Source organism: Taudactylus pleione, unplaced genomic scaffold, assembly GCF_031769625.1.
Source record: "Taudactylus pleione unplaced genomic scaffold, aTauple2 ptg000042l, whole genome shotgun sequence".
NCBI lineage: Eukaryota > Metazoa > Chordata > Amphibia > Anura > Myobatrachidae > Taudactylus > Taudactylus pleione.
This window is the reverse complement of record NW_028284444.1, coordinates 343,302-360,513: the sequence shown is the minus strand read 5'-3', so window position 1 is coordinate 360,513 and position 17,212 is coordinate 343,302. Positions and strand designations below refer to the sequence as shown.

The following is a 17,212-nucleotide window of genomic DNA, read 5'->3' as shown; positions in this document are numbered from 1 at the left end:
TATAGTAATTTGTCTGTTTTTATAAAAGTTTGTAAAAAGTTGGAATAAACTCTTTTACCTTATCTGCAAGTTCAAAAACCCCTCTCCCGTGAATAACCTCCACACACCTGCGCTACAGTACATCAATTACAGATACTATACTTTACACTTCACTTTCACCTTTTTTGTGTGATGCCCTGGGGATAGTCCTTGGCTGGATTCTTTTGGGGTTCCCTGCGTCTCAGACGTGAACCCCATAATGTTAGGGACGCTGGTATAGAGGAGCCTTGACGTTGGCCCAGCGCTTATTCATATATTTGCAAATGTATGTAAACCAATACCTCTGAATTTCTATTATCATGTAGGATTCAAGTATTTTTGTTGATTTTGCTGCAGTGTGCTGGAGGGAAAATCCCTTTTTTTCTGTAGCTCAGTGTAAACCCCACCCTTTACAAGCACCTGTGCAATGTCATTAAGTTGATGTGAGCGACTACCATACTTTTTGTTTGCAGTTTTGTGAGGCATGAAAAGAGCCAGCATTGGGAGGATGTGTTGGTCTGAATAGTGCCATTAGGAGGTTTCTGGGGTACCTTCTAGGTGAGTCTGCTCTCAGCTTATACATGTACTGTTATTATGCAGTACATTAATTTGTAATTATATGACCCAGAGTGGGTGCTACTATTAGGTAGCAACAATTATTTTGGGGTGAGCGTTTGGGCGTGGGGCCCTCGAGGTTGTTCTGGCTGGGCCTTTTTTCAGGGCATCACCACTTAATTCACATAGATATTTTTTATCACCTTTCTATTTGTTTGTCTATTATTTATGCATTTTTAACCCCTTACCATTAACACTTATTGATTTATCTTTACATTACTATACTTTACTTTCACCTTTATTTCCCTTTTTGGTGTGATGCCCTGGGGATAGTCCTTGGCTGGATTCTTTTGGGGTTCCCTGCGTCTCAGACGTGAACCCCATAATCTTAGGGACGCTGGTATAGAGGAGCCTTGACGTTGGCCCAGCACTTATTCATATATTTGCAAATGTATGTAAACCAATACCTCTGAATTTCTATTATCATGTAGGATTCAAGTATTTTTGTTGATTTTGCTGCAGTGTGCTGGAGGGAAAATCCCTTTTTTTCTGTAGCTCAGTGTAAACCCCACCCTTTACAAGCACCTGTGCAATGTCATTAAGTTGATGTGAACGACCACCATACTTTGTTTGCAGTACATCAAATTACACCTTCACACACCTGTGCCACATCAACTACACCTCCACACACCTGTGCCACATCAACTACACCTCCACACACCTGTGCCACATCAACTACACCTCCACACATCTGTGCCACATAATTTACACCTCCACACACCTGTTCCATATAATTCACACCTCCACGTACCTGTCCCGTATAATTTAACCAATTATTGGACTTAGAGTAATTATTCTAAAAACGGGCTTGTCTCTTTTGGCCAGTTTCCTATTTTAAAAAAACTGTAAATATAGATTATTTATTGGGAGGGGAGTTTGCAAAGATGCTGCACTGTGTTTCGACTTTATTACCCTAAAATAAGCATTTTCATTACCTACAAAAAAAACAAATTTGCTGGAAAAATGCAATGTGGAATTGAATTACAAATACAAATCGCAGTGCGAATTTGCTGTTAAACTCTTAGTGGTCTATTTACTACGCTGTGTTAGGAGATAAAGTGAACAATAAGGTGCAAGCCAATCAGCTTTTAACTGTCATGTCACAGGCTGTGTTTGAAAATGGCAGTTAGGAGCCGATTGGCTGGTATCTTATCACTGTTCACTTTATTTCCCAACACAGTGCAGTAAATAGACCCCTTAAGGCCGATGATAGATGTCAAAATCGACCAGCGGGCGCGCGCATCACTGGTCGTTTTCGACATTTACATGGCCGATTTGCGAACGATTAACAAGCAATTGAACGATAACGACGTCGTTATCGTTCAATCGGCCTGTTTAATCGCTAAGTGGATACGCACCTTTAGAACCCAACTCGCTCCTAATTGAATTGACCACTAGGGGAACAGCTGTGCTGGTTTTGCACTGAAAGCCTGTACATTGACACAACTTCACCACTCGCATTGGGTCTTGTTTAGAAGTGGGAAACCAGTTTTTTGCTGTGAGAAACAGATTCAAATACTGCTGTGTGTGCTGGTGGGACTTTATTGAAGTGAGCAGTTAAAAATCCTTTTAAAGTTGCTTCACTTTCATTTTATTAGGCAATCAAATTCGGACTGTAAGGAGTCCTTACAGATGCTCAACCTTTTACTTAAATGTCCTTGCAGTGCACAAAACTGCAGACCAATCACATTTGGTGTACCAAGATGCACAGCTTACTGATGCTTCATGAATACCAACACAACCTCCCAACCAGGTAGAACCACTGGGGCTGTTTGAGTGGTCTCTGTGCCATTTATTAGCCGGTTAATTCTCTGATGCCCATGGGCTTCATTTCTCACCAGTATAGGCTGACACCATAGAATGGCTGCTTCCACTGCAACGGTCCATGAAATGCCTCATGTGCATGACCGGTCAGATATTTCCCAGAGCACTGAAGGCTGTCACCCAATGCCAAAGTGTTATTCGTATACATCACACGTGTATAAGCTTGTAATAGGTATGCTTCTTTCATACCGCAAAACGGTCAGCAAAATACCCACAGATATAGATTTCTATTGTTTTTTTTCACTTTTCAAATGGATTTAAAAGCAGCAGAAGGATTTGGCCTCAGACGAGGTAGAATGAGGTAGTTGGCGGGCACATGCGGCTGCTTGAGATATCAATTTGCACAGATTTATTCCTTGTATTAAACCTACACAGCCCAGGCAGCACAAAGAACTCTGAATGAAGACATAAGGAGATAGCTTTGTTCTCCATTGTGCACTGCTGTCCCCAGGGGAAAGATGTCCACCGCACTTACAAGGTAGAATGTTCTTGTATCTGTTCTTGCTTTTGTTCTCTGGTCTCTGTCCTTCCTTTCTGGGATAGAGCAGTTTACATTCCTGCTGCTGGAGCATCTGCACAAGGAGAACAAAATGATATATTTTATGCTATAAACATTTACGTAAATCAGAAGAAAACCCAAAAATGCACAGAAAGAGAACACATGTGAAAGTATAAAAATCGGTCACCCTGGGCCACGTGAATTCTAAGCCCCATCAGCAAAGAATTCTCTCATAGCCACTTGTGATCTGTCCGACACATATAACATATATAGCACCTTCAATTTCACACTGTTTAGCGTGTTCCAGGCATTTTCTCTCACGCGTGCCAGGTACTTTTCACAGTTTATTCATAGTGCGGTGACATTTCATTACCAGAATCTTTCTATCAAATTAGTCATTTCAAGCCATAGCGGAGGACTGTTGCATCGAGAGAGGAAGACAGAAAATCTTCTTGTATACACACACATTTGTCCAGCCAAGCCTAATAAAGCCAGAACTAAGGCCGAAACTTTCAATTACATAACCCCAAACTATTTAACATAAATTTTAAGCTCATCATCACACAAGACTTACCTCAAACTCTTCCCAGAAACCCTGCTTGGCCTTCTCTGTGTTGTCAGCCATTTTGTTAAGTTCTCGTACTCGAGTTTCAATGTTGGCTGCGTTGATCCGTGTTGCATTGAATGGCTGAAAAACCAAAATGGGAGAGTTTAGAAGGATTTTAAAAGGCTGATTTTCAAGGAGCTACCAACCAAATATGTTAGACTGAAACAGCTGTATATCTTTAGCGCTATTGCATGAGGTGATTAGGTCTTCATTACCTGTTTAAGATGCACCACGGCTCCCGACTTCTCTACCATTGGATTCTTCTTGTAGTGCTCCAGCAGGTCTGTCAGTGTATCAAATCGCTCACCTCCACCAACATCGTATTTACCATCTGGCTGAAATTAGGAACAAGCAGAATCAATAATACCACTTTCACACAGAAGCCGGCGCTTCGATCCAGCTTTTAGAGCATGGGTCGGTTCTTGGTCCCAGGCCAGTACTCCATGTCAGACAGCAAATTAAATTACTGGGTCAACAATTGGACCTCATAATTTGCCAGGGCAACCAGGGTCCTTCTTCTGTGTGAAAAGGTCAAACAGGGTTGCAGTTCCCAGAACTTCGACCCTGGCCGCGACCAGGGTCGAAGTCTCCGGAATTTCGATCTGGGTTGACCCTTTCACACAGAAAAGGACCTAGGTTGACCTGGTAAATTATCAGGTCCTTTTATCAGCCTAAAAAAGGTATAAGACCATGTATGGTCATTGCATCTATGGGACCTCCCGATTGTTACCTGGAACCGGATCATCACATGAGTGACGCGAGATTTACGCTCTCCATTCTCCAGCTTCTCCTCACTTGTTAAAACGGACAACACAAAGTCCCCCGGCTTGCTTTGGCTTTCCCGCACCAGAAAACTTCCAGGTTTTCCCTTTTCCAAAAGCAGCTTCTCTGCTTCGCGTCCAGACAGATGCCCATGATACCATCTAAACAGGAAGTTTTTAATTATTCTTCAAAGTTCGGTTTCTACGTTCTATTTTTTCCTTAGTTATCTAATCAATAGCACAAACTGCCTGTCAACTGGCCGCAGAGAAAAAGGATCTGAAGCCAGGGTTTCATCCAGTCTCTCGGTGTTCAAAGGTTTATAATGAGCAATTATGATCTGTGCAGCTTTATATGAACATCAAGTTCAAGCACAATGCTAGCAATCCATTATTAGAATTACAAATATAAACATACATAAATAACAGCCTCACAGTTATTAATGGCGAGGCACATTTGCTACTTTCAACAAACATATATGCTTTCACACCTACATACATTGGTTAAGATGATGTTAGAGTAACCTTTCTACTCCATTAAGTAATGTGGTTCAAATTAATTAAATGCAGTGCCTTGCTGCAAACCACAAAATCTATAAAGGCTGTTTATACAGTATTCCCTGAGGTTTCCAAAACCTATGTAATGACTTAAACCCAAGTAGTTTAGTCTCATTGTTGAACACAATCACACAAGTCTAAGTGAAGAATGTGTGCCCGGCTAATCGCATTGCTAGACATTCACCGGCATACTCTCTAATCCATGCTGCCCAGAGCAGCCAAGCATTATTTCCTAGGATTAGCCAGCAGTATTTCTATTAACCAGAGAGGATAAATGGGGTTTCGCCAGTTATGATCAACTCCCAAGTACAAGAAAATATACATGCTGCAAATAATGTTAAATATATAGAAAATATGGATTAAATAGACTTTTTATCCACAGCAAAAAAGACATTTAAAAATGGAAGTCAAAGGAAGAATGTGAAACAATACACTGGGAGAGGAGCTGTCTATCGCCCATCTTTTCTGCTGTGCTCACCCAAGCAGTGAGGATTTGTCCCTCTTACTGGCTGATTCAGATTACGCGTGTAGTGCAGCTGTGCACATCGCCCACAATCACTGCAGAGCAAATTCACCCATTTCCTTGTGCACCCCTCCGGGTGGGAGAGGCAATAATGGGCGATATTGCAGTCGCAATGTGCCGCCATTACAGGAGTGCCAATGCCACATCGCTTGGAACAAAGTCAACTCCCATTAAAAAAAATGGTCTCCTTATTATGATGCAGGATGCTACCATGACGATGAGAAATGTCGTCTAATATCTCAGCTCATGCATCTTTCTCTACTGTCCTACCAGCAACTTCACTGCAGGAAATGGGTTTTATGAATCCATGGTTTATAATTATCTGGTCACATAAGCTTGCAGTTGACATGGAAGACGCATTGAATGCAACATACATTTCTCCGTTTCAAATAACAGTTTCCACAACATCCCTTTCTAATTGTCTGCTGTTTTCCTTAAAGAGAATACTTCAATGTAAGGATAATTATGAAAACTAAGTCAGCAGGAAGGAGCTAGAGGCAACAAGAGAAGGGTCGAGGTCCACATGTTGCCCATCGCTGGCTTACAAAGTTATGTTGAGCAGACACTATTCAACAGGTTGTTCGTACAGCCGATGAACGACATATAGCAAAGTGCATCTGCGGGTGTGTACAGATGATATGCATGTGAACAACTTCATTCACAGACATATCAGGTCGATGCAGATATATCTGGCAGATATCGATATATATATTATATATCGGTACATCTGCCTGTGTGTATGGGTGATCCGCGAACCTCCCGTACACTGGCTGCAGGAACTGCTGCTGGGCAAATTTAGATGCACGCACATTAGTGCTGTCTAGCCAGACATATCGAGCGGCTGATTGGTAAGTGTTTATAGCTTACCAAATTGGCCGGTCGGACTGCAGCATTGCCCATCAGCCGCTGGGTCAGGTAATGGTGTACCCAGATTTTGGTATCTTAAGCAAATCTTAAAAAAAAAAAAAAAAAAAAAAAAAAAGACTCCTAAATTACAAGACTGACATAACCAGACATATAGTCATTTTCAAACGGATATTCTACTATATGTCAGCTAAAAATCAGAGTTATGGCATAACATACCTTAGATAACTTTCTTCAAGGTCCATAGGGTCCACACAATCTACCTTGGGGTATGTAGTTGGAGAGATCCATTGCACCAAACAGCTTACATACTCCCAGCATGCACTGGTCCTCCTCCCTATATACCCCGCCCCCAGCCACAGGCATTCAGTTTGTAAACAAGCCTAACAGCAAGAGACGGAAAGTGGAGAAGGAAGTACAATATACCCATGATACAAAGAGGGAATCAGTGATACAAAAAAGCTAAGAACAGATCCCAACTGTGGCCAGGGTCGTCAGGGTGGGTGCTCTGTGGATCCTATGGATCTCGAAGAACAAAAAAAAAAAAAAAGTTATCTAAGTTATGTTATACCATAACTCTGATTTTCTTCTACAGGGTCCACAGAATCTACCTTGGGGATGTCCTAAAGCAGTTCCTTTAAAAGTGGGGATGCTCCTGAGCAGAGAGGAGATTCCGCTGCCCAAAGAAAGCATCCTGGTAGGCAAAAGTATCAAATGCATAGAATTTGATAAACGTATGGACGGTAGACCAAGTGGCTGCCTTGCATAGCTGTTCAGCCGAGGGGCCAAGTCTAACCGCCCACGACGGTCCGACAGACCGAGTTGAATGTGATGTCATCTTGTTAGGAACAGGGAGATCAGCCTGTATATAGACTTGAGCAATAGTCGTACGCAGGCAGCGAGCCAAAGTCTGTTTATTTGCTGGCCAGCCTCGTTTGTGAAACCCATATAAACACAAAGAGCGAATCTGACTTCCTGATGGAGCTGGTATGATCCACGTAGATAAGAAGGGCTCCAACTACATCCAGGGAAGCTTCACCTGTAGACAGGTTTGAAGACTGAAAAGCCGGGACTACAATTTCCTCATTCCTATGGAAACTGGATACTACCTTCAGAAGGTAACCCGCCTTAGTATGAAGGAGAGCTCTATATTGATGAAAAATCAAATATGGAGAGTGACATGACAATGCTGCCAAGTCAGAAACTCTGCGAGCTGAGGAAATTGCGAGGAGAAAGTGTCTTCGGTGTCAACCATCTTAAGACCACCTTATCCAAGGGTTCAAAGGGAGGAGCTTGCAGCGCCCTGAGAACCAAGGAGCCCCCGGAGGGACAAAACGGAGGTTGCAGTCGGAGAACCCCCTGCAGAAATGTCCTTACATCTGCCAGGGGTGCAATTCTGCGCTGGAACAAAACTGACAAAGCAGAAACCTGAACCCTCAAGGTAGCCAGGTGCAGACCCAAGTTTAACCCAGCCTGCAGAAAACCAAAGTACTCTTGAAAACCTTAGGGACATATTTTGTTTGGGAACACCAACGAAAATATGAATGGCAAATTCTGTGATAGATGCTGGCTAAAGCAGGCTTCCTTGCTCTCATCATCATCTGGATCACAGAAGCAGAGAAACCTTTGGCCTTTCAGACTGAGGCCTCAATAGCCACGCCGTCAAAGCCAGCTGAGGTAAACCCAGATATAGGCAGGGACTCTACACTAACAGATCCGGTCGTAGAGGCAGTGGAAGTGGCCCGTCTATGGAAAAACATATCAGATTGGTGAACCAATGTCTCCTGAGCCAGGCAGGAGCTATTAGTATTAACCAGACGCCTTCCTGCTTTAACTTTCTGACGACTCTTGGGAGGAGCGATATATCGGTGGAATCAGGTATGCCAACCTGAAGTTCCACCTTACCACCACAGCATCCACAAAGGCTGCTGAGGGGTCCCTCGTTCAGGAGCCGTACCTGGGGACCTTGTGGTTGTGGTGTGACGCTATGAGGTCTACCTCTGGTAGTCCCACACCTGTCCACCAGTGGTTGAAAGACATCCGGATGAAGAGCCGATTCTCCGGCGTGTATGTCCTGGTGACTTAGGAAGTCTGCTTCCCAGTTGAGAACTCCTGGGATGAATATTGCCGAGATTGCTGGAAGATAGCATTCTGCCCACAGCAGAATATTCACCACCCCCCTCATGGCTGCCCGACTTCATGTGCCTCCTTAATGATTGATATAGGCCACCACCGTCGCGTTGTCTGACTGAATCTGGAAAGGCCTGCCCTGAAGTGAGCGCTCTGTGCACTGCACGCAGTTTTAAAATATTTATCGGTAGGTGACTTTCCTGTGTCGTCCACCTTCCCTGAAAGGTGTGATACCCTGTCACCGCTCCCCACCCTCGTAGACTTGCACGCGTGGTGAGGAGTACCCATTCTGGGACCATAACGGATGACACTTGTCTAAATGAGGAGATGCGGATCATCTGAGACTTTATCCGATGATACTGCCCATCTCAATGGGACAGAATCCATTGCTGCAGGGACCTGGAGTGGAACTGGCCATACTACACCATTTAGAATGTGGATACCATGGAGCCAGGCACCTGCATTGCCAGGTGAACCGACACCCTCTGCTTGCAGAGTAGATTGTGCACACAATCCTGTAGTGCCGCAATCTTGTCCTCTGGTAGGAGAATCCTCTGGCCTAGAGAGTCCAGTAGCGCCCCCAAGTGCACCATCTGCTGAGTTGGAGAAAGAGAGGACTTTTTCCAATTTATTATCCAGTCGTGCTCTTGTAGGCAGACAATGGTCATCTGGAGATGACATTGTAACATCTCCTGACATTGTGCCAATATCAGGTCGTCATCCAAATATGGCAGTATCCTGACTCCTTGTCGTCTGAGATGAGCCGTTTTTACTGCCATTATTTTGGTCAACACCCGAGGAGCTGTGGCCAGCCCGAAAGATAGAGCATGAAATTGGTAATGTTACTGATCTGCCGCCAATCTTAGAAATTTTTGGTGGGCTCGTGCAATTGGAACATGCAGATATGCATCCTGTATACCCAGGGAGACCATAGAATCTCCCGGCTCCATTGCCAGCAAAATTGACCGTAGGGTTTCCATATGGAATTTGGGCACATGGATGAATCTGTTTAGAGACTTGAGGTTCAGGATAGGGCGGTGTGACCCATTTGGTTTCTGAATCAAAAACAATATTTCAATAATAACCCCCTTCCCTGTTGCTCCGCAGGAACAGGGATTTTGACTCCTGACCTCAGGAAAGCCCCAATAGACTCCCGAAAGGCCGAGTCTAACTGTAGGTTTGTGCAAACAAATGTTTGAGGGGGATGTCACAGGAACATAATGGCATACCCCTGAGAGACCACCTCTCGAACCCAGGCATCGGTCGTTGTCTGATGCCAGACCTGAGAAAACTGTAGGAGTCGGCCTCCAACCATGAGACCCCCCAGGGGGAGGCCCGCCCCATCAGGCAGTGGGCTTACCGTCCAACTTGGAAGCAGGATGCTTGGTTGACCAGGTTTTCTTGGTCTGACGTCTCCTGTGGGAATTATCTTGTCTAGAGGAAGACTGTGCCCTTCCCCTACCCTGTGGGCGAAAGGACCGAGCTGACGACTGCCTATACTTAGGGGAATACGTAGATGGCAACTCCACAGATTTAGATGTCGCCAGGGAAGACGCTATGTCATCCAGCTCTGGTCCAAACAGTAGTTTTCCCACAAAAGGCAAGGATTCCAGGGCTCTCTTGGAACCTGCATCCGCCTTCCAGGTTTGTAGCCAAAGGTTTCTTCGAGCCGAAACCGAAGCTGCCGATACCCTAGAAGCTAAGATACCTGCGTCAATGACCGCTTCCCCCATATACATCACTGCTTCTCGCATCTGACAGAGGGAAGAATGCTGCTCTCTGGTAGCATTAGGCATGCTATCCTCCAAAGACTTTGTCCATTCTTCCATAGCCTTGGCTACCCAGGCTACAGCCATAGCTGGCCTGGTAATAGCTCCAGATAATGAAAACACGGATTTTGAATAGTTAAAGTTTTCTATCTGTAACCTCCTTTAACGAGGATGCTGCAGGAATGGGTAATGTAGCACTCTTGATCAATCTAGTTACATGAGCATCTACCGATGGGGGAACTTCCCATTTGTTACACTCACCAAGTGCAAATGGGTATCGAGAGGTTAAATTCCTTGTAACATGAAAATGTTTACTTGGAGTACACCATGCTTCAGACATGAGATTCATCAGTTGTTCAGACTGAGGAAAAATATGAGATATGGTAAGAACTTACCCTTGTTATCTCTATTTCTACGAAGTCCATAGGGTTCCACAGGATACCTTGGGGTATAGGTGTGACGTCAGTCGCAGGGCACCAAAGAGTTAAGCTTTCAGCCTCCCAGGATGCACTAGGTCCCCCTCCTATACCCCGCCCCCAGGCCAAGGCACCTCAGTTAGTTACCAAGCCATAGGCCGGAGGAGGAGAAGGAAGAGAGAGAACAAAGATCTGGACACATACAAGAATCACATTCTCACCAGAGGGAGACGGAAAACCGGTGACCAGAGCAAAGCCCATCTGCAGCACAGGTGCGACAGGGCGGGAGTCCTGTGGAACCCTATGGACTTCGTAGAAATAGAGATAACAAGGGTAAGTTCTTACCATATCTCATATTTTCTACTTCAGGGTCCATAGGGTATCCACAGGATACCTTGGGGATGTCCCAAAGCAGTATCCTTTAAGGGTGGGGACGCTCCTGTGCAGAAAGGAGAATCCGCCGCCCGAAGGAAGCATCCTGAGAGGCGAAGGTGTCAAACCTGTAATACCTCACGAAGGTATGGACAGAAGACCACGTAGCAGCCTTGCAGATCTGAACTGCCGAGGCACCACGTCAAGCTGCCCACGAAGGACCCACAGACCTAGTGGAATGAGCCTTCAGAGAAGGAGGGACCGGTAGGCCTTCATGAAGATAAGCTTCAGAAATAGCCATACGGATCCAGGCTGCCAAAGTTTGCTTTGAAGCAGGCCAACCCTTTTTACAGAAGCCATAGAGGACAACAAAGCGTCCGACTTCCTAAACAAAGAAGTGCGGTCCACATAAGTCCTTAAGGCCCGCACAACATCCAAAGAGGCCTCACCCACGGAAAGACCCGGTGAGTTAAAGGCCGGAACAACTATTTCCTCGTTAACCTGAAACTGGGAAACAACTTTGGGGAGAAACTCGGGCCGAGTGCGGAGCACTGCCCTGTTCCCATGAAAAAAACCAAGAAAGGGGGTCTACAAGAAAGAGCCCCTAACTCAGAAACACGTCTGGCTGAAGCAACGGCCAGAAGGAAAACAGTCTTAGCTGTTAGCCATTTAAGATCCACTGAGCCCAGTGGTTCAAACGGCGGTCCTTGGAGAGTCCTCAGGACCACAGCCAAATCCCAAGGCGCCACAGGTGGAACAAAGGGCGGCTGAATACGGAGAACACCTTGCATAAAGGTGCGCACATCCGGGATTGTAGCAATCCTACGGTGAAACCAGACAGATAGGGCCGAAACCTGTACCTTCAAAGAAGCAAGGCGAAGCCCATGATCTAGTCCCGCTTGCAGGAAGGCGAGAATCCGAGACAGACGAAACTCCCGCGGTGCATAACCTCTCGGTCGACACCACTGGAAGAACGTATGCCACACGCGATGGTATATCCTCGCGGAAGACGGTTTCCGAGCTCGTAACATGGTACACAGCATAGAGCTGGCAAACCCCCAGGACCTCAGCATGGCCGTCTCAACAGCCACGCCGCCAAAGACAGCCGAGTCAGGTCCGGGTGAAGACAAGGACCCTGAGACAGAAGGTCCGGTCGTAGCGGCAACTGCAGAGGACTGTCCACGGACAGACCCTGAAGGTCTGAGAACCAGTGCCGTCTGGGCCACGCGGGAGCTATCAACAGGAGCGTCCCTCCTTCCTGTTTGAATTTCCGGATTACCCGTGGAAGAAGGGAGACCGGAGGGAACAGGTATGCGAACCTGAACGTCCACCGGACGGACAGAGCATCCACCAGAGACGCCCCTTCGTCTCTTGTGCGAGACCCGTACACCGGCAACTTGTTGTTGTGCCGGGACGCCATGAGGTCGATTTCTGGAAGACCCCACCTGTCCACCAGTAGTTGAAAAACGTCCGGGTGCAGGGACCATTCCCCTGGATGAACGTCCTGGCGACTTAGAAAGTCCGCCTCCCAATTTAGCACTCCCGGGATGAAGACCGCTGATATGGCCGGAAGATTGCGCTCCGCCCAAACCAGGATCCGAGAGACCTCTACGAGAGCCGCCCGACTGCGAGTTCCTCCTTGCCTGTTTATGTAGGCCACGGTGGTAGCATTGTCCGACTGGACCTGCACCGGGTGACCCTGGAGAAACCGCTGTGCCTGCAGGAGAGCATTGAAGACCGCACGGAGTTCCAAGATATTTATTGGAAGCTCCGCTTCTGTCGGTGTCCACCTGCCCTGGAACAAGTGTGGACCCGAAACTGCTCCCCAGCCCCGAAGACTGGCGTCCGTTGTCAACAGGACCCAATTTGGAACCCAGAACGGACGTCCCTTGTTGAGGTGGGTCATCTTTAACCACCACGCAAGGGACAGGCGAACCTCCGGGGTGAGCACAATCGTCTGGAACTTCAGAGACTGAGGCAGCCCGTTCCACTTGGACAGGATCAGGTGCTGCAGAGGTCTAGAGTGAAACTGGGCGTATTCCACCATGTCGAACACCGACACCATGGAGCCCAGTAACCTCATAGCCGAGTGTAAGGACACCCGGCGGCTGTGCAGACAACTGCGCACCCTTGACTGTAAAGCAGAGATCTTGTCCTCCGTCACGAAGATCCTTTGCTGTCCCGAGTCCAATAAGGCTCCAAGATGCAGAATCCTCCGAGACGGGATTAGAGTGGACTTCTGCCAGTTAATTAGCCAGCCGTGCCGTTGCAGCAGTGCAATGGTCAGGTCCAAGTGGTGTAACAGGAGCTCTGGAGATCCTGCCACCAATAACAGGTCGTCCAAGTACGGCAACATGCGGACTCCTTGCAGCCGCTGAGAAGCCGCCATGACCGCCATAGCGTCCTGTATGTCCAATGACACCATGTAGTCCCCAGGTTCCAGCTCCAGAATGATGGACCGTAGGGTCTCCATCCGAAACTTCGGGACCCGCAAAGACTTGTTGAGTGCTTTGAGGTTGAGAATCGGACGATATGACCCATTGGGTTTCTGTACCAAAAATAGATTTGAATAGAAACCCTGGCCCCTCTGGGAGAATGGAACAGGCACTATAACTCCAGCCTGGAGCATAGTGTGCAATACCTTCCGCAGCTCCGTAGCCTTGTTCCGGTCTGATGGTAGACCCGTGGTGAAGAATCGAGCCGGGGGTCTGTGCCGGAAGGAGAGGGCGTACCCGTGAGAGACCACCTCCAGAACCCAAGTGTCTGTCGTAGTGAACGACCAACACCGGGAGAACTGCAGCAGGCGGCCTCCCACCCTGGGATCCCCCAAGGGGAGACCCGGACCGTCAGGCCGCAGGCTTGTCATCTGGCTTGGGGGCCGGACGTCTGGTACTCCATGCCTGTTTCCGGGGCTTGCCCGATTTCTTAGGGCCAGCCTGTCGAGGAAACGACTGTGGTTTGGGCCTGCCCTGGGCCCTAGATGACCGAAAGGACGATGGTCCAGAACCAGAAGGAGCAGCGGCCGACGGGAGACAAGCAGATTTGGCTGCCACCAGCGTGGCCACAATCTTATCCAGATCCGGACCGAAGAGAACTTCTCCGGTAAACGGCAACGCTTCCAGACCTTTCTTGGATCTGCGTCCGCCTTCCAGGATCGCAGCCACAAGGTGCGACGAGCAGCTACCGCTGCTGAAGAAATTCTAGACACCAGAGTACTAATGTCTAGAGCCGCCTCGTTGATGTAGGTGGCCGAATCACGGAGATTGCCAATCAACTCCGCTTGTTCGGCCGGACAGTCGGATTCAAAAGAAGCCTCTAATGAATCCGCCCAGCGCTCCATCGCTCTGGCAACCCAGCAAATGGCCATAGCCGGCCGTGCTGCCCCCCCTGCAAGGGAATAAGCGGACTTCAGGCAGATTTCTACCTTGCGGTCCGTAGCATCCTTAAGGGAGGACATGGATGGCATCGGCAATGTGGCACTACGGACAAGACGGGTCACGTGAGAATCCACCTGTGGAGGGGATTCACACTTAGCAAAATAATTATCCGCGAACGGATAAGCCACCGCCAGGCGTCTCTGCGGCTGGTATCTTTTGCCAGGTTGTTTCCACGCCTCCTCTAAATGGTCCACCAACTGACCCGAAAGAGGAAAGACTGTGGCATCGCCCTTCACATCTTTGAAAAAGGCATACTTAGATTTAGCCGCTGGGGGAACTTCGTCCTCAATCACCAAGGCTGTGCGGACCGCCCGAATAAGTCCAGGAATATATACTTTGGACTTAGCATCAGCGTCCTTAGTATGGAAAGGTTCCTGATCGTAAGGATCCAGAATCTCCCCATCATCAGACGTCCCTTCGTCATCCTCATAAGGAGCGGACAGAGACGCCACCGGCCTTTTATGAGGCCGCATCACAGACTCCCCTTGCAATACATCCGACAAGTGCTGTAAAGAACTCGTCAGGGAGTTAACCCACGCTGGCTCCTGAGAACCCAGGAGCGGGGAAATAGGGAGACTGTGGGGTACCACCAATTGTCGTGGGAACCCCTGCATGGGTGACGACACCACAGACTGCTGGGACAAACCCATCGGAGTAAACGCGGGCTGCGGAGCTAACTGGCCCATTAAAGCTGTTAACGCCTGAGCGAAACAAGCCCAGGGCGGCTCCTGTACCGGTGCTGTAACCGTAATAGGCCGCGCCATGGACAACACTGCCGGCAAAGGCCCTCCGCGCTACCCTCCCCCTCCGCTAACGGTACTTTGCACGTGGTACACTGTAGCCGGAGGGGAAAATCACTTTCAGACATGATGGCACCACGTATGTGACCTCTCTCACCAATTAAGTATTAAATAGGCGAGAGACCACCCTGCAGCACCGCACCGCAAGGGCTTTAGCAGAAAGAACAGGGACAGTAATAAAGCTGACAGTTTAGTGAAGAATAGTTACAGGCAGCGCTAGCACAGTCACATACAATGCAGAGAAATAACAATTCCTGCACTAACAGCGCTGATCACTCAACTACACAGACACAGGGCCTGGTAGGACACAGCGCTGCATACACAGACCTGAGCCACAGCGGAGGAGAGGTATGCGGGGGGACCCAGACCACGATGCTTCCTTCCAGACTTCCAGCAGCGTTCACCATGCGTTGCAGAGAAGATGGCCGCCGAGGAGCAGAGAGAAGCTGGCCTGGGGGAGGAGCGCTGACACAGGACCAGTCAGCACAGTGCAGAGAGGGCTGTGTGCAGCGGGGGAGGCGCCGGCTGTGAGACAGGGAAGGCGCGCTCCCCTGGCATGCATTTAACCCCTGGGACGCCGCAGCGCTACCGCTCTGCTGCGGTCCGCTGTCCCAGGGGGTAGTGGAAGCGCAGGTTGGTCGCCTGGCTCCACGCTGCAGCCAGTCCCCAGGGAGCCCCCTGCCTGGGGACTTAGGACCATGTGATCAGCGGGGACCCACCGCGGGACCCCGCTGCTTACCTCTGTCCCCCTTGAATCCGGCCATGGTCCGGAGCATCTGGGGTCACCGCTAGCTGTGACCCCAGACGCCCACCAGCATCCCCGGATCAGTACCGGCGTTCTGGTACCGGCGGGGTGTAGGGAAGACAGCATGGACGTCAGGACTGACTGTCCATGCTGTTCATCCAGTTGTGCAGCCACAGCTGCATGAAGAATAAGCTTCAGGGGCTCTTCTAGCCCCCACTCCAACAGGTGCACCCGACTCCGGCCGGGCACCAAACTAAACTGAGGTGCCTTGGCCTGGGGGCGGGGTATAGGAGGGGGACCTAGTGCATCCTGGGAGGCTGAAAGCTTAACTCTTTGGTGCCCTGCGACTGACGTCACACCTATACCCCAAGGTATCCTGTGATACCCTATGGACCCTGAAGTAGAAATAATCTTTAGCCACCTTCTGACGCCTAAAGACTTAGCTTTCAGCGGAACCTCCTCTTCCTCTATAGTAAGGACAGATCTAACACCTCTCACCAGAGAGGAGATGTCCACAGAGGATTGATGGTCTTCTTCCACTGAGTAAGGCCCAGAACTCTGAGTGTGATAAGGAGGTTGGGTCAGAATCCTGAGGCAATATCTGAAGAGAACCTCTCTTATGTCCTGCTTCTTTACTACCACTGGTCTATTCGCCTGTACCACCTGCTGAGAGGCTATAGACAGCAGCATACTCTGACTAGAGTGAGAAGAAGAATCAAACCAACAGGGATTCATGTACAAAGAAGGATGCAACTGCTGTGGGTATCCAACAATAGGAAGCAATATCGTGGTAGGAGCACGGGATGCCGCGACCTTATCCACCATCATATGCGACAAAACCTGCGACCAAGATGCCACCCAAGATGGCTCTTGCGGCGGTGCAGGTGTACCAGATAGGTAAGGTGGCTGTTTACAACAGGCACTACACAATCCATTTTGCACAAAATCCTGTTCAGACAGGCCTGCAAGACAGGAATTACATCATTTGGGCACCAGAGGCTCACCCTTTCTCACCTTTATCCTCAAAGTGTGTGAATGATTTAAGGTGTACAGTATAAATGCAATGTGACTCACTTCACATATGAAAACCCCACACACCTTTCAGAGGGATGAGGAGGAAACGCAGTGATAGATATAACTGACAGTTTCAACAAAAAGACAGTGTATATACAGCAGCTAGCATGAAAGTCACATACAATGCATAAATACCAGTATTGCTATCGCAAACTGGCTCTGAACCAACTGACCAGCCCTGCCGGGGTATTGGCAGGATATAG

The 17,212-nt window shown here is 48.3% G+C and overlaps 1 protein-coding gene across 1 annotated transcript in view; it reads right to left on the bottom strand.

Annotated features, from left to right (window-relative positions):
- Positions 1 to 17,212, bottom strand: part of LOC148537899 (tyrosine-protein phosphatase non-receptor type 11-like) — a 134,076-nt gene that overhangs the window by 12,706 nt on the left and 104,158 nt on the right. Inside the window, exons 4-7 of the mRNA XM_088460135.1 lie at positions 4,294 to 4,486; positions 3,779 to 3,898; positions 3,531 to 3,644; positions 2,933 to 3,029 (exon numbers count right to left, since the gene is read on the bottom strand). Of these exons, the coding sequence (XP_088316261.1) occupies positions 2,933 to 3,029; positions 3,531 to 3,644; positions 3,779 to 3,898; positions 4,294 to 4,486 (524 nt within the window). The remainder of the gene's footprint in view (positions 1 to 2,932; positions 3,030 to 3,530; positions 3,645 to 3,778; positions 3,899 to 4,293; positions 4,487 to 17,212) is intronic.